Consider the following 18352-nt stretch of genomic DNA (forward strand, 5'->3'; position numbering starts at 1 on the left):
CGAATCGCCGGTCCCTCCGTAACTCAGATCCGTTCACCTTTTCCTGGAATTTTCATTATTGCGTGAATGGTGAATTTTTTTTGAAAATTTTTCAAGGGGAAATTTTTGAAAAAATGAAAAAATTGAAAATCACTCCACGAGACACCCCCATTGCGTTTGGCGCCCTCCCTCTCTTGGGGTGCAATACTACGATGCCGCTGGGGTCACCCTAACCCCCAGAACTCAGCCTCTACTTCAGTCGATCCTTCGTATATCTTCGTATCGAGTCTGAAACAATCGATCTTCAGAGGATCGTTTGTTGCTGTCACTTTTTATCCTCTCTAACCTCCGCGCGTGGAAAACCCGTGAGCAAAATAAAAACCGAAATCTAAAGTCTAATAAATTAATTAAAAGCTGGTGGTGCTATTTTTTTTTTATCATGATGTCGCGATCGGTGAGAGCAGAGACTCGGAGTCGTGCCAAAGATGATATTAAACGGGTTATGCAGGTTGTCGACAAGGTTCGACACTGGTGAGCAACAATTAATTATTAATCCTCGTCTCCCTGAATTTATTTATTTACCCCGAGCATTGCACTTTGTAGGGAAAAAAAGTGGGTGACGATAGGAGAAACGACAATGAAAATATACAAATGGGTGCCCATTTCGACACTTGAACAGGTTTGTTTATCCAACAATTTTCAGTTTAAAAATGCCAAAGTGCTGTATCTAGAGAGTAATTTTATCATTAATTTATGCTTAAAAATGGAGAAACTGGGGAAGACCGATTCAATAATAATGAATTATTCCCCAGAAAAAAAAATCAAAGTCAATAGCGGAAAAGGAGAATGGCATACCTAGGAAAGGCATCGACTCCTCGAATTCAAATTTCGGGCTGACAGAAGACTCCAACACGTGTGAGTAGAGCGAAATCTGACAGAATTTTCCACCAGATGAATCGATTTTATCAAAATATTCTGTCATTTGTACTTCAGGTTTTTCCACCGTCAGTGACTCCCAGGGAATAACCGATTTTTCAGCGCATTTAAATTTTTCGGAAGACTCAAATTCACAAAACAGTGAACCAACGCCAAAAGTACTCAAGACTGACTGAGGGAATTTGTATAAATAACAGGATTCATAAGTAATATTAATTAAAATGCACATTGGAGTACACAATTTTATTCGTGACGAGTTGTATTGAAAAAACTGGCTGAATTTTCCAGACAACAATTTCCATCACTGAACCCAATGAAAGGGTTAACGAATCCCTGAAATTCCCCTGGAATTTATTTCCCCCAATCTCGCTGACACAATTAAATGGAAACCGCTATTTCCACTAACCAAATCCCTTCGATCTCAGTGGAAAATTTCCATTTCTCTTTTAAACCCCACCCTGGAAAATTCAACCAGGACTGAACCAGTGGAGCCTCCAGAAGCCGATGGACCGTATTGAATTCAGTTTAAAAAATCCAATCAGGATTTCTATTGAATCAACTTCACGAATTAGACTATCGTAAGAAAATAATAATGACAGTATATTCTTTTCATTCCCATTTATTTAAACTCATATCAGAACAGAGTAAAAAATAAAAATGTAAAAAGTAGTGGATCATTAATTTTTATTCTACCACGGGAGGACTTTGCCATCATGTTGGAGGAAGGCCCCGTTGTGAGTCTCATCGAGACCCTGAATTGTCCTGATCATGTCTGAGACTGAAGAATCGACGTCGAGGGGAGCATTGGCGCCCCCCATATCAGTCTTCACCCATCCAGGGTGCATGCAGGCCACAAGAATGCCATCATCCAGGAGGTCGATGCTCATGGACTTGGTTGCTGCATTGAGAGCAGTCTAAAATAAACAATCCTTTTAAACATTCACTTTAAAAAATAAAAACTACTGTACAAACCTTGCTGCATCGATAAGGATAAAATCCCCCCATGTTGTTGTCCTGGATGCTGCCTATTATCGAGGTCATGTTGATGACAGCAGCTCTTTGGACTCCCATCCCCTGTTTTCCACTCGCTGCTTTCTTCAGGAGTGGCAAGAACGCCTGGAATTCCCAAAATGTTGAACTCCTGGAGGAAAATTTCGACGAGAAAAAAAAATAAGGTCACCTTCGTCAGCATTATTGGCACGACAGTATTAACGAAGAACACTTCAGTCATCTGCTCCTCCTTCACCATCCCAATCCTCGCGTACTTCGTCGCAATCCCTGCATTGTTGAAGAGAACATTGAGACCAGCATCCCCAACTTTTTTCCCAACCAAATCAACAATCTCCGGGTATTTCTTCGTATCCTTCAGGTCTATCTCGATTATGTGAACGTTTTTGCATTTTTCAGCGATTTTTTTCAACTCCTGGGGAAGAATCGTCAAATAAATCCCATAATTCTATTTTTTTCTTCAGATTTTTCCAGATTTTTCCAGATTTTTATTCAAAACAGGTATTTACTCAGAAATCTATAATAAAATGGACTAAAAAAAATAAAAGAAAGAAATTGCCAATTAAAACGAAAAGAATCTCTGGAAAAATTCGGGAAATTTCAAATTTTAATTGATTTTTGCCCGCCAAAATGCCGAAAATTCTTGAAGATGGCAGCACCTCAAGGTCAATCCCCTGAAATGGTGGTGGAATACTTGAAAAGACAATCCTGAGACATAAACCCACCTCCCACACCGAGACACCGATAAATATTCCTCTATAAAAACTCCAGGAGAATTTCCACAGACTGAAATCATCACTGACTCCATCGACACCAGTGAACAAATCAAACATAAGATGGCACCAATCGGTGAGTAGAGTGTACCAAAACGCCCATGAATAATATCAATCCGATTACGTAAATTACCCGCAACAACAAAATCCCCTTCATAAATAATTACTTGTGCTCTGGCGATGTCCCGACAGGTTGCGAATATTTTGTCCGGTGGATTGGGCAGTTGCGTCAAGTGTTGAACAATTCCGAGACCCAATCCCCGATTGCACCCAGTGATCATAATCGACTTCATCTTGCCAAATGCCCCCCAGATGCCTGAAAAATTCCCTCACCCCCGAGAGATAAATTCCACTGACAATCCACGAAAAGATCAACACCCAAAGTGCAACGATAAAACGCAGTAAAACACTTTTACCACACGATAATAACACAAGCTCAAAAATTACGGTTTCTGCACCGTCATTACTTCAGTGACTCGGTGACGTCATCCCCTCGAGGGAAATTAATTAATTGCGATGGCGACTTGGCCGTTCACTTTCCGGGTATCGTCATTTCGAACGTGCGTTCGTCATTTTTCTGGATTGTTTATCGATGGAAAAACAAGTCGAGGAAATCTTTCCAGAATGACTAACAGAACTCTCGTGGCTTGTCTCTGCAGTGAGTTTCCTCCGTTCATCAGTGGATCATCAATGATCCCGCAATTAAAATCCCCCAAATTTCTCCCATTAAAACTAATAATTCATTGAAATTTTTCACGTGCGCGTAACCTGCAAACGTCAGCTGATGAATCCAATTCCCGGTTTATTTTCCACTTTATCCATTATCCTGGCATTATTATTCGCTGGTGCATCAGTTTATGTGGATGATGTGTCATTGATTTTATTTCCATCGATTTCAGGCGAGTCCAAGTACAATTACGACCTGGTGGTCATTGGAGGGGGCTCTGGTGGCCTCGCAGCTGCCAAGGAGGCTGTGGAGCTCGGGGCCAAGGTCGCTGTTTTTGATTATGTGACACCATCGCCTCAGGGTACCAAATGGGGACTGGGGGGCACTTGTGTCAATGTCGGATGCATTCCTAAGAAGCTGATGCATCAGGCTGCACTCCTCGGAGAGGCCATCCACGAGGCTACGGCTTTTGGATGGAAAATCGATGAACCCAAGGCCATTGCTAATGACTGGGCGACTCTCACAACAGCTGTGCAGAATCATGTTAAATCTGTTAACTGGGTCACCAGGGTAGAGCTCAGGAACAAGAAGGTCGAGTACATCAATGCCAATGGATACTTCAAGGATTCACACACTGTTGTTGGCATTGATAAAAATGGAAAGGAGAAGGAAGTCACTGCTGACAAGGTCATCATTGCCGTTGGGGGTAGACCCAGGTATCCGGATATTCCTGGGGCTCTCGAGTATGGGATCACTAGTGATGATATATTCAGCTTGAAAAGGGCTCCAGGGAAGACTCTCGTCGTTGGGGCAGGATGTGAGTAAATTTGTATGGGTAAATCCCATAGAAATGGCGAGAAAATGATTTTTCATGCCAATGAAAAGATTGCTGTATTTTTTTTTTCATTCCTGGAGGTGGAGACATTTTTCCAAATGTTTCCCTCGATTTTAAATGTCATCAATATCCAAAATTATGATCCTTTGTTTTTTTTTGTGGTGAATATTTTTGTGGAAGATTACATTCGTTTTATCAGGGACTGGGGGTAATTAGGGTGATTATCAGATAGTCGTTGATGAGTTTTTTTTATTGTGGTAATTCGTAGACATCGGCCTTGAATGCGCTGGCTTTCTTAATGGTCTCGGTTATGATGCAACGGTGATGGTGAGATCGATTGTTTTGCGAGGATTCGATCAGCAAATGGCGAATCTCGTGGCTGAGGAGATGGAGCAACGCGGTGTCCACTTTGTTCATCAAGCCAAACCGAAGGCCTTGGAGAAACAGGAAGATGGTAGACTGCTGGTTCATTGGGTTGACAAGGTGAATATTCAGGGACAAACGGCTCAGCAAAATCCCAGGGATTTATTTCCGATCATTCATTTTCAGAATCAAATCTTTTAATCAATTGACAATTAATTAATTTTATTTATTAATAGAATGGAGAGGTCCATCAGGATGTCTACGACACTGTACTATTCGCTATCGGTAGGCAGGCCTTGACCCCTCAATTAAAACTTGATAATGCAGGGGTAAAAGTTGTGCCTGACAGCCTGAAGATCGATGCCACAAACGAACAAACAAATGTCGATAATATTTACGCTGTTGGAGACGTGCTACATGTGAGTTACAATAAAAAAATATCTGGCCATCACTCGTAAAATTTTGAAATCCTTGGATGAGTATAATAAAAAAAAAAAATTGTACTCACTATTTCTTTCTGTCCTCGAAATTATTTTGGGAAATATTTGAGTGTTGATTTATAAATTGTATAGACTAATTTCGATAATTAACAATTTACTGTAAGCCTGGAAATTTAATTTATTTATAGAAACGACCGGAACTCACTCCAGTGGCGATTCACGCTGGAAAATTGCTGGCAAGACGACTTTTCGGTAATTCGGTTGAGAAAATGGACTACATCAACGTGGCGACGACTGTCTTCAGTCCCCTGGAGTACGGTTGCGTGGGAATTGGCGAGGAACAAGCACTTGCTAGCCACGGGGAGGAAAATGTCGAGGTTTATCATGCGTTCTATAAACCCACGGAGTTTTTCATTCCAGAAAAAAATATGTCACACTGCTACGTCAAGGTTGTGGCTCTCAAAGGCGGTGATCAGAGGATTCTGGGGATGCATTTCATCGGACCACATGCTGGGGAAGTCATCCAAGGATTTTCAGCGGCTATGAAGTAAGTGGAGTTTTATTCAAGAATGAATTTCTCATTTATGGAATGAAAATTACAAAGATTCAGGGGCTGAAGAGGCAAAGAATAATTGAAATAGAAAAATTATTATAGAGGAAATATAAATGGCCTTTTTTCTTCGCTCACAGGTGTAACATAACATTCCCCCAACTGAAAGCAACAGTCGGAATTCATCCAACCAGTGCCGAAGAATTCACCCGAGTTTTTATAACAAAAAGTTCAGGGATGGACCCAACCCCTCAGAGTTGCTGCAGCTAGGAAATTAATTTTTCTAATGAGTTAATAAATTCTTACGATTAAAACCGTCACAGAAGTATTGAAACGAAATTCTTTATTTTGTAAAATTAAAGATTTTGTCTTTCCTCTTTTTGTAGAATTTTCACAGGCTTGCTATTATATATTTTTTATATGTATTGCGTCTCTAGAAATGTACAATTGTGAGTTCGATAGGAGAAAAATGTAAAAGAAACCTTTGGAGGGGTGAAAAAATTTCTGATATCAGGAATATATGTCACCCTCTTGTATGAGAAATTTTTTTACTTTCTGTATTACTGTATCTTACACCTTTATTACAAATTCGAGGATAATAAAACCTAATGTCATTATAAATTTTACTGTTTATAATTGTTTAAAATTTAAATAGGTACTAGGATCCTTCAAATTACCGACGAATTGATGTCACAATTTTATTCCATTCACGAAATAAAAATCGAGTGATAAGAATAAACGTGAAATTGTGCTGGAGTACGAAATTGAGTTAATGAGAGAAATGATAACACTGCCAGCAGTGTAGATAGTATGTAACACAGTGCCAATGGAAAAAAAAAAACAAAAAGAGAAATATCGAGTGATCTAAAATATATAAATGCAAGTTCAATCGAGGGTCAATGTTAATACAATTTCCAAGAAAAAATAAGAACAAGTACAAACGAAAAAGCATTTTTCTATCCATTTCTTTCATTTCGTTATTCATATTTTCTTTTATACATGAGAATAAAACTAAAAACTCGTCTCAAATCTTGGCATAGTAAATTCTACAATCATTAATATTTACACGTATATACAAATATTCTGATTTGAGAGATATACATATGTATATTTAGTACGATGAAAAAATGGAATCGTTCAAATGAAATTTGTTCAACTAAGAGAAAAAAAAAAAAAAAAAATACGCGCATTGGTGAATCATCATGAATAGTGAAACAAAACGTGGATCAACGAGGAAAAAAAAATGGTGGATTATTAAATTTACTTAAACGATGGTTAAACATCAGTCAATGAAATCGTCATTTTTAAGTGTAGGATCCTCCTTACGACATTCAGGGCAGTACCACTTGCCCTTAGGTGGTACCATAATACCAACGCACTCAAAGTGAAACCACTCAATTTTACAATGATCACCATCACAGGCAATCATTTCCGAGACTTCGTCATAGGGACACTGACAGTAGCAGTAAAGATGCTTTTTATCACCAACAGCTGGTCCAGGTATCGTGATATTCTCCTCTCCCTTGACGTTGCCACCATCATTGGATGATTGGACAATCTCCGGTTCACCCTCAGATCCACTGGAATCGCTACTGGTGTCGACACCCCCTTCAGTATCTGTGACAGATGCACCAAGTGTACTGGGTGCTGATTCATTGTTATAAACCACTAAATTTGCCTGCTGTTCAGCATTATACCATTTTGATTGAAGTGGTGGGCCAAAATTTTGCTTGATCGTTATTGTTGGCACATACTGATGTCCCTGAGTCCCCTGCATCACACCAGAATTGCTATCTATTCTCCTCCACTTTGGATACTGATTGTGCTGCTCATCATCACTCGAATCACCATAGAATTTTTTTGGGATACGCTTTCTCTTCGATGATCTCTTGCTCTCGCTGCCAGGTGTTTCAGTTCCAGATGCACCCGATGCACCTGAGTAGCCAGATGCCTGACTCGGTCCCGTTGAATTATTCACGGAATATTCCGATTGTACTGGATTAACCGGCGGTACCATAGACGAGAGACGTATTTTCGAATGTTTCTGACGATTCATTGGCTTTGGAATGTTTATCTTAATGGGAGGTTCACCAGCTGTTACACCTGGATATTTCTGTCGTCTTCCCCTTGTACCTCGTGCGCCTCTCGCACCCCTCGCACCTCTCCTGCTCTCTGTTTTCTTCCTCTTCTTCACTTTGATCTTCTTTTTGCCACTCGTCTGACTCTGAAGGTCCAGAGCGTCGTCAAGGCTTCCATTTCTCAGGGTCGTTGATGCTGATGACTCTGGTGTAGCAACACTTGCCAGAAGCATCAGTTGATTTCTCTTCTCAGCCAGTAATTTATTCGCCAACTCCTGTGGATGCTCGTCGTAAAAATCCTCGTCTGTTTCAGTCTCATCTGTCTCCAGATCTGATTCCCTCATCACATTTGGTTTATCCACAGGTGGAACAGCCACTGGATAACCTGGGGCTTCCGACTGCTCCTGAACATCCACTGGCTCTTCAATCGTGTGAACATTTATCATCTCCTCGATTGGATTCACCTCGTTGACAATCTCTTCCTTCTCAACACTCTCTTTTGTGCGTTTATGCTGGCTCTTGCCCCTCTTTCTCTCCCTCTTTCGTGTCTCTGGCTGTTTCTTGGGTGAGGATTCAGACCCTGAGCTGTCAGAGTCCGATGAACTGCTCGAGGATGAGGATGAGTCCGATGAGGAACTGCTGCAGCTGCAATTGGTACCGCATGAACAACTGCTCGAGTCTGAGTCACTCGATGAATCACTCGACGACGAGTTGGTGTTTGTTTTTTTCTTCGGGGATTTATCCTTGCTCTCGACTTCACTCTCGACCACTGGTATCGATACCTCATTGACTTCGTTGATAGTTACTTCAGTGAGAAATGCCTGATCATTTTCATTGACACCTTCAGTTAAATTCACTCCATTCTCCCCTAGATCCACTGGTTTCGCTGAATTATCCGTTACCTCCGGCTCCTCCTCCATTTTCGAATCCCCATAGACAACACAGTAATCGTGATCAGCCGTTATTATCCCCAGGAGTTCTCTCTGCTTCGCCTCGATAATCTTCTCCTCACTCTTAGCTAATTCCTCGAGATTGGTCTCTGTTGTCGTGGCATAGGACTTGAAATTATCCCAGATACCATTCATTATGTCCACCTGTTGCTCCTGATGTTCATCGATCGGCTCTGATCCAGTGTTGACAGACACTGGATCATCAACAGGAGCGGGTTCCTCATTTTCCCCATGTTTAAAATCACTCTGATCCCCAGGTGAATCTTTCTCATCCATCTCCTCCTTCCTCTCCTCTTTTTCATCCTCAGTCTTCCCCACAGACGATTTTGCGTTATCCTCATCATCAGAATCACTGTCTGATGATAAATTGAGGGGTGGAAGATCGTAAACATCCACGACCTTTCGAACACTCTCAATGGCCTTCTGAGGCTCGACCTGACTCTCTGATACCCCTGTTGGACTGACACCTGGAGCATGACTCTGTCCAGCTAATGCCTGAATCTCGTCTCCTGATCCCTCGATAGGCTTCTGAAGATTCTCTGGTGATTCCTCCATTCCATTCGGCTCCCCATTACCTCCACAATCATTACCCTGGCTCTGTAAATTTTCTTGTGGCTCTGGTGGCCTGTGTACCTCCACCTCGTGCCTCGCCAACAACTTTCTGGAGATAAACCTCTCCTTGCAGTCCTCACAACCGTACGGCTCCTCCTTGGAGTGCAGCCTCTTGTGAACCTTCAAAGCAACAGCCCTGGAGAAACTCAAATTGCATTCTTCACATACAAAAGCACTGGGTGGAATGCAAAAGTGATAGATGTGTGGCCACTTCTTCTGGAGGCACTTCTTGCAGAGAACACTCTCAGTCCCATGCTTCCAGAACAAGTGCTTCGTGATATCTGGTTTATTTCTGTAAGCAATGCCACACCTGTAGCAGAGATGCTGGAGCTTGTGCTTCCACACGTGATTCGATAATTTCTGCTGATTTCCATTGAGCTCCAGACAAACATCACAGGCGTGATGACGTTTTCTCAAATGTACCATCAGTCTGAATGCCGATGGGAGAGGATCTGTCGTGCATATACAGCATCGATACTTAATACTTGGATTTGCTATTGAGGATGTCAGGGATTGGGTGGACATATCTGTCTCGGTTGTTGAGTAAATTCCCGGGCACAGGTGACACAGTAACTCACTGTAATTGTAAAATGTTGATTTACACATGATACATATGAGTATTGCCTTCTGATGCATCTTGCGATTGTGGAGGTAGAGGTCCTTGTGGATATGAGAGACAACACGACAATTGAAGCACTCGTACGTGCGAATTGTGGGTACATTGTAAGTGCCAATTTGGCTGTCGTAGCTGTCAGCATTGAGGTAGTGGCCGTCGAGATCATCGAGTGATTTTTTCATCCTATTTACGAATTGCTCTGGTTGAATTATTATTGCTGGATGCTGAGGCTGAAATCTGTGCTCTGCTAGCATGTGGAGGGCCAGTTGCCTGCCATTGACAGCGATATGTCTTGCATGATTGCAGTAGACGCACGTGGAACTGGCAGCCTCGATGCAGCCCTTCAACAACTCCACCACTTGCACACTCTCCAGGAGGCCATTGACATTTAAATCGATTGGAGGTACATCCTCACCAGCCAGTTGGATATTATCTCCACTGGATTGTTCAGGGCTGGTGAATTTTTCATCGTCATTTTCTGGAGTTTCAGTGGTGGTAGCTATCCCAGAATTGTCAGCCTCTGGTTCTCTCAATGGACTTTTATCACCTGAATCCTCTGGAGGTTCGAGCCTCTGGCTCTCCTCGAGAGCAACTGTCAACCTGTCGTTGTCCGAGTCACTCTCGTTGTTGTTGTCCTCTGATTCGTCAACTCCATTCATATTTGGAGTGCTCACAGAGTAGGAATTTTTATTTGTACAAATTTTAATCACCAGACTACCTTTGGTCCTATTAACTCGGCTGACTGACATTGGGGTTGACTCCAGCTTCTTCAAACTCTCATCGTAATTGTAGTCGTCAGCCTCCGAGGATGAGTCCTCTCTCTTGTCGTTGTCCTGTGGTGCCTCAGCCTCATTATAATCCTCAACCACTTGCTCTGTCAATCTCTCACATTCACTCACGTTCTCCACACCCAATTGCTCAGAACTGTCAGAATTATCAAGCCTCGAGACCCTCATTATCGTCTCCGTCACGGTGTCCCGACTGGTCCTAGTGTCCCCTCGATTATCACCATCAGCATCCTCTAATTTATCTCCAGACACAACAGCAACCTCTGGAGAAGGCCTCAAGGTCTCGGCAGTCTCCTCAATAGCCGTGGAAACCTCACTGATGGTCTCAGAGACAGTGTCCTTCGGTAAATTCTCCTCCACAGGTTTCTCAACGCTCTGGGCCACCTCTGGAGTACAACAATCACTGGGAATTTTCGATTCACTGGGGGCCGAGTCCCGAGACATCCTCTCTGTCCTCATGGTCATCTTCCTCTCGTAGAGTTGAGTTAGTTTTTTCTGATAGGACGTCAGCATGTGTTTCTCACTCCTCTTAATTCGATTGTTCTTAGTCCTGGGGATAATTCCCTTGGTGCTCTTCCCCCCAGTCTTGACAGGAGTATTTTCCACCTGTCGTTGACATCCCGGTGTGTGCTGACCACTCTGTCGACAAACAGAACACACCTCCTCCTCCTCCAGTGACGTATCCTCACTCGGCGATGGACAATAATGATTGTAAAAATTATCTGTCTCCGAGAATACTTTTTCACATGAGCAGCATATGAGATAGCACGAGCCCTTGAAGGCATTATAAAAATCCTCAACAGATGTAAATGGTGTTTCAGTGACATTGTGCTTGTTCTCGAGATGATGGGACAGTCTCTCAGCCTGTCCAAACATACCCAAGCAGAATAGGCAGATGTGACGCTTGTGTATTTCCCTCATGTGGAGAAATAAATTCCAATTCTCAAAGTAAGTTCCACAAGCTGCGCAGAGATACACTTTTCTCGTTATTCGGAAATTATTCGCTAATTTGGAGGTACTGGGGATATTTTCACTGGGTGGTGGGGCTGGTGGGGTCTCGGGTATTGTTAATGACACCGGTGCCTGACACGAACACTCGTCTCTCCCCTGATTTCGATGATTCGTGCATTTTGAGCATTTAGTGTACTTAGCTGCTGGCTGTAAACCCAAATACTGAGCGTACTCCGTTATTTTTCCTCTCCTCGAGTTATGACCCCTCGAATCATCACTCGGTGGCTCCGACGATGGCTCTGGACTCTCCAGAATTCGCTTCTTAAAGCCCTTAAATACTGGATGAGACACTGGATTTGGCAAACGCGTTGGAAAATTCTCCGGATATATTTCCTCTTCCTCTTCATCATCATCATCGTCACATTCTACACCTTTCTCTTCTTCCTCTTTCTCATCGTAGAATGACGGTGAAAAATTGCGATGAATTTTTAATGATTCACTGTCTGTTAGCACTTGGGACTCTGTATTTGAACCCTCTCCGTCGTCATCTTCCATAATAGACGGCGATCCAGGGACTTTTTGAGTATCTGGGCAGAAATAAATTGAAGGATTAGACTTTTTGGAAACAAAGGAGCATCTCGTTTTGATGGATTTTTTTTTTCTTTTTCGTTGTGCTCGGGGAGGTGGGTGGGAGAGGTTATTTGGCTTTATGGGGGGAGTCGGGGGTGGTGGGTTGTGCGATGTGATGATGTCCACGTTTTCACGTTTTTTTCTTTCTTTTTTATTCACTGAAGATCGTGGGGATGTGCCCCCGGTTGCGAGTGCAGACCTTTTGTGGGTGGCGAAAACACTGGGTTACAGTTTTTTAACTGGCGTCGAGACTTACCTCTGGGTCTCGTGGCAATTCGCGGGAATTTGGTGGAGGATTATTGTTCACGGTGGTTATTAACCCGGGGGTGATCTTTTGGTGGTGAATCGTGCACGTTTGAGGTACGATTAGACCGTCCCGGATTATCCCTGGCGACTGCTTCGTCGCGCTACGCGCCGAAAAGGTTAGTAAAATGGCGTCATTTCGCTCGTGAGACGAGGAATTGGTCGGTCAGATGGCAGAGGGGAGGATTTTTTTTTTCTCTCCACAATCTACTGTTGGGAGTGGGTACCGATCGAGTTTTTTACATTTGAATTTTTGGATCATCGCCTGAGAGTCTTTTTTTTCGCTCCGGCATCAATTCCATGAATTTTTTTATTCTCCACTATTTCCTCAATCAAACATTCATTTTATTCATTTGAAAATTTATTTTTGCTTCAGTATTGGTGAACAATTGAGCTTTTCACATTTGAATTGTTTATCACCTGTCCTGGTTTTCCCTCCACCATCGATTTTAAATATTCATTAATTTTCTAATTGCTTTCAATTGTATCTTCAATTGTAATTCGTTCTGAAACCTTAAAAAATCCCGAACGCATTTGAATTTCAATATTTCCCAAATATTTTTTTTTTTACGAAAAAAGAAAAAGCACTAAACGCGCTAATAAAAATTATATACATCATGACAACAGGTTCATCTATCATTTCTCCCATTAAAACCAATAATCGTTTGAAAAAATGTAATTCTCTTAAAATAATTCCAGCTAAAAAAAAAAAAATTAAAAAATAAATTAAAAAAAAATGGACGGATCACCTGGGATCCCAAAACTGAGAAATATAAATCTCCCAAAACCTCGAGAACCCCTCATCTCCGAGGAACTTCAAAATCCCAGCATCCGGTCTTGTAAATATCTGAAAGAGGCATCCTGGAGCTTCCGGAACTTACACACTCGACCTGAATGTGTGTGTATTATCAGTGTAGCGTCGATCCGCGAAAAAGCGTACGAAATCAGCGACAACTACATAAAAATCCTGAATATCCCCCTAAAAACCCTCCACAGAGAATCACCCCCAATTGTTACTATCAACAATAAAAAAAAACAAGGCATTCCGAAAGCCTGCAAAGCCAGCAAAAGCACCCCCAGGACTCGAAAGCGATCCGCAACTACTGATCGAGCACCGAGTGAGGTTAAAGTGTTGACTGACGATTGTTATTAAAATTCTTGGAAAAAATCACCCCGAGGAAGTCATCACATCGGCATCCAAATAGCCACCGAGGAAAATCATTTATTGATAAACCGATAACAACAATCACCCGGGGTGTGTGATTTTTTTCATAAAAACTGGGCCATCAGAGTGGTCTTTATTCTGTGGTGGTGGCTATACCGTTCGTTGTCATTTGAAAACGGAAGCCATCTTGTGGCTGAGTCTCCCATATTATAATCTAAAAGGGGGAACCTCATAGAATCCCTCATCTGAGTTGATAAATCACGACAAAACGGTGAAAATAACACTAACAATCACCCGAAAAACAAGTCCGTCGACACTACAACTGTTTTATTCGGACTATGTATAAGTTATTTGGCCATATGTTTACATAGCCATGGCTGCGACGAGAAAGTTGCAAGGTAAAATTTATATTTGTCCATCCACAGCGTGTTTACATTGTCCCTTAAAATTACCTCCCATCCCCATTAAATCAAGGGTATTACCCTCATCCACTGGCCCACCACCTTCTCACCCCCATTCCCTACAATTTTCTGTTATTAATTGCCAAAGTTTGTGTTAGATTTGGGCATTTTTGTGGGGGTTAACTGTGTTGTTTAGTGAGACTGGAGCCAGGTGCATTAATCGTACCAGTTGAGACTCATTAGATTAATTTGGTGAATATGTACTTGAAATGTTGAGATTTAACGCGTAATTTTCATTCTGGGGATCGTTAATGTGGGGATTATTTGGATTATTGTCCGTTTTAACCGATCAATTCTGTCGGCTGATTCAGGTGAAATAGACCGGTGCCTTAAAAAAGTGACCGAGGGTGTCGATACGTTTGAGGATATTTGGCAGAAGGTGCACAATGCTACCAACAGCAATCAGAAGGAGAAGTACGAGGCTGATCTCAAGAAGGAGATCAAGAAGCTGCAGAGGTTACGTGATCAGATCAAAAGTTGGATTGCCTCTGGGGAAATCAAGGACAAAAGCACGTTACTCGATTATCGAAAGTTGATTGAAACGGTTCGTTGAATTTTTATTTCACATTCACGAGAATGTCTGTTTTTTTTTTCTTTTGTCTCTTGTAGTTTGATGTGTGCAAATTATTGGATTTGGATTTATGGTTGAATTTTTTTATGGGGGGTGGGGCAGCAAATGGAGAGATTCAAAGTCGTTGAGAGGGAGACCAAGACGAAGGCGTACTCTAAGGAAGGACTTGGTGCAGCTCAGAAACTCGATCCAGCGCAGAAGGAGCGAGAGGAAGTCAGTAATTGGCTCGCAAACTCGATAGATGCCCTCAATTTGCAGGTGAATACTATCGGCTATTATTTATTTATTGGAATAGTTGTACGATTTTTTTTTTCAGCTGGATACATTTGAATCGGAAATAGAGTCACTCCTCGCTGGAAAGAAAAAACGACTGGACAAGGATAAGCAAGACAGAATGGATGAGTTGAAGGGTAAACTGGAGAAACACCGCTATCACATTCGAAAATTGGAAACCCTTCTGAGAATGTTGGACAATATGTCGGTTGAAGTCAATACAGTACGTGAATAATTTATGACACCCATCCGCTGAGAAGAAAAATTTATTTGATATTCATCTACTTGAGAGAAGAATTTCGATAAATTTGTGGCTATTGAGTGAAAAAAATGAATTAAAAAATTAATACAAGCTGAAAAGTTGTTCTCTCAAGTAGAAATAATTATCTAGAATAAAGAGCAATTTTTTCTCGGCGTCATTCCTTCTATTTTCACGAGAGTAATAACAATCTAATGCAGAAAGCCCTTATTATTAAGATAAAAAGGATAAAGGACGATGTCGAGTATTACATCGAGTCCTCCCAGGAGCCGGACTTCGAGGAGAACGAGTACATCTACGACGACATAATCGGTCTGGACGAGGTGGAGTTATCGGGTGTGGGCATTCCATCATCAGCAACGACTGACAGTAACAACAGTAATGAAACAGGTGGTACACCGACCTCAACGAATTCAGGAACATCGCCGATACCATCGCCCCCCTTGAGCTCCACAATGCACAATCATTCGAGTGACAGTTCCACCGATACCGACAAAAAAACTAAAGTAAGAATTCAATCCCACTGTATAAAGTAAACCCACGGAGACAAATTGATAAGACAAATAATTGAACATAATCCATCAAAGGACGAATTATTCCAGCCTGTGAAGCCAACAGCAGTTCGACCCCTCCTGAATTCGTCCCAGACGAGCATTCCATCAGCAGGAACCACTGCCATCCAAAAACCACCAATGTTAACAAGCAGTACACCAAGTAAAACCATTCCCATGACATCAAGCCACAGTTCTCCAATATCAACAACATCGAATCACGTATCAACAAGTAACGCCGGTAATTTTGCAACGGTTGCTGCATCGCACACCAATTCTCAAGCAATTCACTCTACCTCCACTAAAATTTCATGTGCGTACCTCCATCGTAACCCCTCCTCTCATTTCATTTAACAAATAATTATAAAATATCATAATTCGAAAATTCCAAATAGGAAAAGTCCCCGAGTAATTGAAAAAAAAAAAAAAATTATATCCTCAGCCCACAGTGAAAATGGATTGTCGTGTTCGATGACGACAAGCACTCCTACGTCGTCGCAGAGTCTCTCCCAGGTGCAAGCACTCCAGCAGCAGTCGAGCCAGCAGATACAGGCGTCGATTCCACCGATCCAGCCACCAGTGCAGTCACCCCCCTCTCAGGCACCAGTGCAGCCCCAGATAATTCAGGCAATTCAGCCAATACAGCATGTGCAGCACCAGCCAACGACACCACAGCCCATGCCCCTAATCCTCCAGAATCCCCAGGTGCCGCAGCAACAAGCACCAGTATCTCAAAATCCACCGCATCAGATCTCCAATCCATCGATACCAGCTGCCACGACGACAATTCCATCGGGCATCGTTCTCGTTCATAATCAGAGTCAAAATCACAACAGCACCAATGATGATATGACGACATCCGTTCCACCATCAGCATCACCTCAGTCATCAATGAGCAGCAGGTCATCGCCTATTCCGGCCAATTCGTGTTCACCAGCACCATCCACTGCCAATGGTCTCATCTCGAAGCTTTCTGATGGTATGACATCTCTCAAGATCATTGCGCAGAATGCCATTGATCGGGCTGGCCTTGAAATGCCACCTGGGGATGGCAGTAGAAATATATTCGACAGCTCCAAGAGCAATACCGCAACATCTGAGGCACATATTCCTCCATTACTTGGTGTTGCACCACTGGGACCTGTGCCACTGCAGAAGGAGCACCAGCAGCAATTCCAGATGATGGAGGCCTCGTACTTTCACATGCCTCATCCGTCGGATTCGGAGAGGCTCAGGTCGTATCTACCCAGGAACCTCTGTCAGACTCCACCTTATTACCAGCAGGTGAATTTTTCATTTTTTTTTCAATGTGGAATTTTGTAAAGACGTGTGGGAATTTGGTGAATTATTTACACATGGATTTTATGATTTTGGAAATTAGGTACCATTACCTCACTCGGATACCGTTGAATTCTTCCAACGACTATCGACAGAAACTCTTTTCTTCATATTCTACTACATGGAGGGATCGAAAGGACAGTACTTGGCAGCCAAAGCATTAAAGAAACAGTCCTGGAGGTTTCACACTAAATACATGATGTGGTTTCAAAGGCACGAAGAACCCAAAGTCATTAATGAGGAATACGAGCAGGTGAGAATTATTATGTAGTAGTCTTGAAAAATATCCAGTGGATTGTATTTCAGTGGAAGATTAAAAAAAAATTTTTTAATCTCTCTACAGGGTACGTACATCTACTTTGATTACGAAAAATGGGGGCAGCGGAAGAAGGAAGGCTTCACTTTTGAGTACAAGTACTTAGAAGACAGAGATCTTAACTGAATGAAGAGAGAAAAAATTGCCAAGGAGATTTTCCAGAATACAAAATACTGCACTAATTCTGTATCGGTATTAAACCAAGAGAACACGAGCTCCGAAGTCGTTAGAACAGTTCAAAATTCACAATCAAGGGGTATAAAAATTGTTATTACGTAGAATTGCAGGAATTAATTTATTCGTCGAACAATTGGGATTTACACCGATGCAAAAGAAAAAAAAACTGATGGTTCAGTTCCTGGGGGTTGTGGACGAAATATTATTTTCAATTTTATTTTACGCGAGATAGGAGACACAGGGATAAGATATTGTTCGGATAAAAATGGAATTCAGACGACGACGATGACGAAACTTGAGAGGGAAGTTCGTACTTGGAGCCATTTAATGGAGAACGAGGGGGAAAAAGTGGAAAACGATGTGTGATAAATTGAATATGAACGGAGAACTAAATAATAATGATGGATAAAAGGTATACTTGCTGGCGACTGACTCTGTAATACCAGTACAAAATACATATGAGGTGCGACCGAACCCACCAGTTATTGTTTTTTTTTTAATTATTTTTTTTCTTCGCCAGAAAGAAAATTACCAATTTCAGGATGAAAAGAAATTGGATTGAAAAAAAATGAGGGGTGGTGGGAACTCAACTCATTGCTATGTGGTTATGTCTTAAAAAGTGAATAGATAATAAGTAGCCTTTTTGTATAAAGTTTAATTAAATCCTTTCAATTGAAAAAAAAAAATGAAATTTACTGTACAGAATGTGTAGAAATAGTTGATAATATTATTATGGAATATACACATCATTTTATTTCTCAG

The 18352-nt window shown here is 41.8% G+C and overlaps 5 protein-coding genes across 9 annotated transcripts; 3 read left to right on the forward strand and 2 right to left on the reverse strand.

Annotated features, from left to right (window-relative positions):
- Positions 1-222: 222 nt before the first annotated feature.
- Positions 223-1527, forward strand: BCL7-like (chromatin remodeling complex subunit BCL7B-like protein). Its single transcript, XM_011313688.1, has 4 exons — positions 223-510; positions 583-658; positions 792-894; positions 973-1527. The coding sequence occupies exons 1-4, from the start codon at positions 419-421 to the stop codon at positions 1089-1091; spliced, it is 390 nt and encodes a 129-aa protein (XP_011311990.1). The 5' UTR covers positions 223-418; the 3' UTR covers positions 1092-1527.
- A 4-nt stretch (positions 1528-1531) lies between these two features.
- On the reverse strand, positions 1532-3009 carry sni (SDR family oxidoreductase sniffer). Its single transcript, XM_011313693.1, has 4 exons — positions 2864-3009; positions 2096-2338; positions 1888-2031; positions 1532-1829 (listed from the first exon to the last, which is right to left on the reverse strand). The coding sequence occupies exons 1-4, from the start codon at positions 2987-2989 to the stop codon at positions 1605-1607; spliced, it is 738 nt and encodes a 245-aa protein (XP_011311995.1). The 5' UTR covers positions 2990-3009; the 3' UTR covers positions 1532-1604.
- On the forward strand, positions 2581-6172 carry Trxr1 (Thioredoxin reductase 1). 2 transcript variants are annotated; one of them, XM_011313692.1, is made up of 6 exons: positions 2581-2772; positions 3596-4180; positions 4467-4681; positions 4798-4980; positions 5190-5548; positions 5692-6172. In XM_011313692.1, exons 1-6 carry the CDS (start codon positions 2760-2762, stop codon positions 5819-5821), a joined length of 1485 nt encoding a protein of 494 aa, XP_011311994.1. In that variant the 5' UTR covers positions 2581-2759; the 3' UTR covers positions 5822-6172. The 2 variants fall into 2 exon arrangements, with proteins under 2 accessions (XP_011311994.1, XP_011311993.1); XM_011313691.1 differs by lacking the exon at positions 2581-2772 and adding an exon at positions 3273-3354.
- MESR4 (misexpression suppressor of ras 4) lies at positions 5929-12594 on the reverse strand. Of its 2 annotated transcripts, XM_011313690.1 has the most exons (3): positions 12433-12594; positions 7249-12133; positions 7083-7168 (listed from the first exon to the last, which is right to left on the reverse strand). In XM_011313690.1, coding segments are annotated over exons 2-3 (4854 nt in total). In that variant the 5' UTR covers positions 12102-12133; positions 12433-12594; the 3' UTR covers positions 7083-7167. The 2 variants fall into 2 exon arrangements, with proteins under 2 accessions (XP_011311991.1, XP_011311992.1); XM_011313689.1 differs by having other exon boundaries at positions 5929-12133.
- A 765-nt stretch (positions 12595-13359) lies between these two features.
- Positions 13360-18344, forward strand: Not3 (CCR4-associated factor Not3). Of its 3 annotated transcripts, none has more exons than XM_011313695.1 (9): positions 13360-14042; positions 14417-14649; positions 14779-14934; positions 14993-15172; positions 15427-15714; positions 15811-16072; positions 16202-17043; positions 17141-17350; positions 17441-18344. In XM_011313695.1, the coding sequence occupies exons 1-9, from the start codon at positions 14018-14020 to the stop codon at positions 17537-17539; spliced, it is 2295 nt and encodes a 764-aa protein (XP_011311997.1). In that variant the 5' UTR covers positions 13360-14017; the 3' UTR covers positions 17540-18344. The 3 variants fall into 3 exon arrangements, with proteins under 3 accessions (XP_011311997.1, XP_011311996.1, XP_011311998.1); XM_011313694.1 differs by having other exon boundaries at positions 13361-14042; positions 15796-16072; XM_011313696.1 differs by having other exon boundaries at positions 13362-14042; positions 15796-16000.
- The last annotated feature ends 8 nt before the right edge of the window (positions 18345-18352 follow it).

This window comes from Fopius arisanus, unplaced genomic scaffold, assembly GCF_000806365.1.
Source record: "Fopius arisanus strain USDA-PBARC FA_bdor unplaced genomic scaffold, ASM80636v1 scaffold00127, whole genome shotgun sequence".
Classification (NCBI taxonomy): domain Eukaryota; kingdom Metazoa; phylum Arthropoda; class Insecta; order Hymenoptera; family Braconidae; genus Fopius; species Fopius arisanus.

Excerpts from the sequence above, each read along its gene's own strand:
- BCL7-like (XM_011313688.1), top strand. The coding sequence starts at position 419 with ATGATGTCGCGATCGGTGAGAGCAGAGACTCGGAGTCGTGCCAAAGAT. Across the intron at positions 511-582 it reads GTCGACAAGGTTCGACACTG|GGAAAAAAAGTGGGTGACGA; the intron begins GTGAGCAACAAT and ends TGCACTTTGTAG. Across the intron at positions 895-972 it reads GACAGAAGACTCCAACACGT|GTTTTTCCACCGTCAGTGAC; the intron begins GTGAGTAGAGCG and ends TTTGTACTTCAG.
- sni (XM_011313693.1), bottom strand. The coding sequence starts at position 2,989 with ATGAAGTCGATTATGATCACTGGGTGCAATCGGGGATTGGGTCTCGGA. Across the intron at positions 2,339-2,863 it reads GGGACATCGCCAGAGCACAA|GAGTTGAAAAAAATCGCTGA; the intron begins GTAATTATTTAT and ends ATTCTTCCCCAG. Across the intron at positions 1,830-1,887 it reads ATCCTTATCGATGCAGCAAG|ACTGCTCTCAATGCAGCAAC; the intron begins GTTTGTACAGTA and ends TGTTTATTTTAG.
- Trxr1 (XM_011313691.1), top strand. The coding sequence starts at position 3,321 with ATGACTAACAGAACTCTCGTGGCTTGTCTCTGCA. Across the intron at positions 4,682-4,797 it reads TGGTTCATTGGGTTGACAAG|AATGGAGAGGTCCATCAGGA; the intron begins GTGAATATTCAG and ends ATTTATTAATAG. Across the intron at positions 5,549-5,691 it reads GGATTTTCAGCGGCTATGAA|GTGTAACATAACATTCCCCC; the intron begins GTAAGTGGAGTT and ends CTTCGCTCACAG.
- MESR4 (XM_011313689.1), bottom strand. The coding sequence starts at position 12,101 with ATGGAAGATGACGACGGAGAGGGTTCAAATACAGAGTCCCAAGTGCTA.
- Not3 (XM_011313694.1), top strand. The coding sequence starts at position 14,018 with ATGGCTGCGACGAGAAAGTTGCAAG. Across the intron at positions 14,043-14,416 it reads TGCGACGAGAAAGTTGCAAG|GTGAAATAGACCGGTGCCTT; the intron begins GTAAAATTTATA and ends CGGCTGATTCAG. Across the intron at positions 16,073-16,201 it reads TACCTCCACTAAAATTTCAT|CCCACAGTGAAAATGGATTG; the intron begins GTGCGTACCTCC and ends TTATATCCTCAG.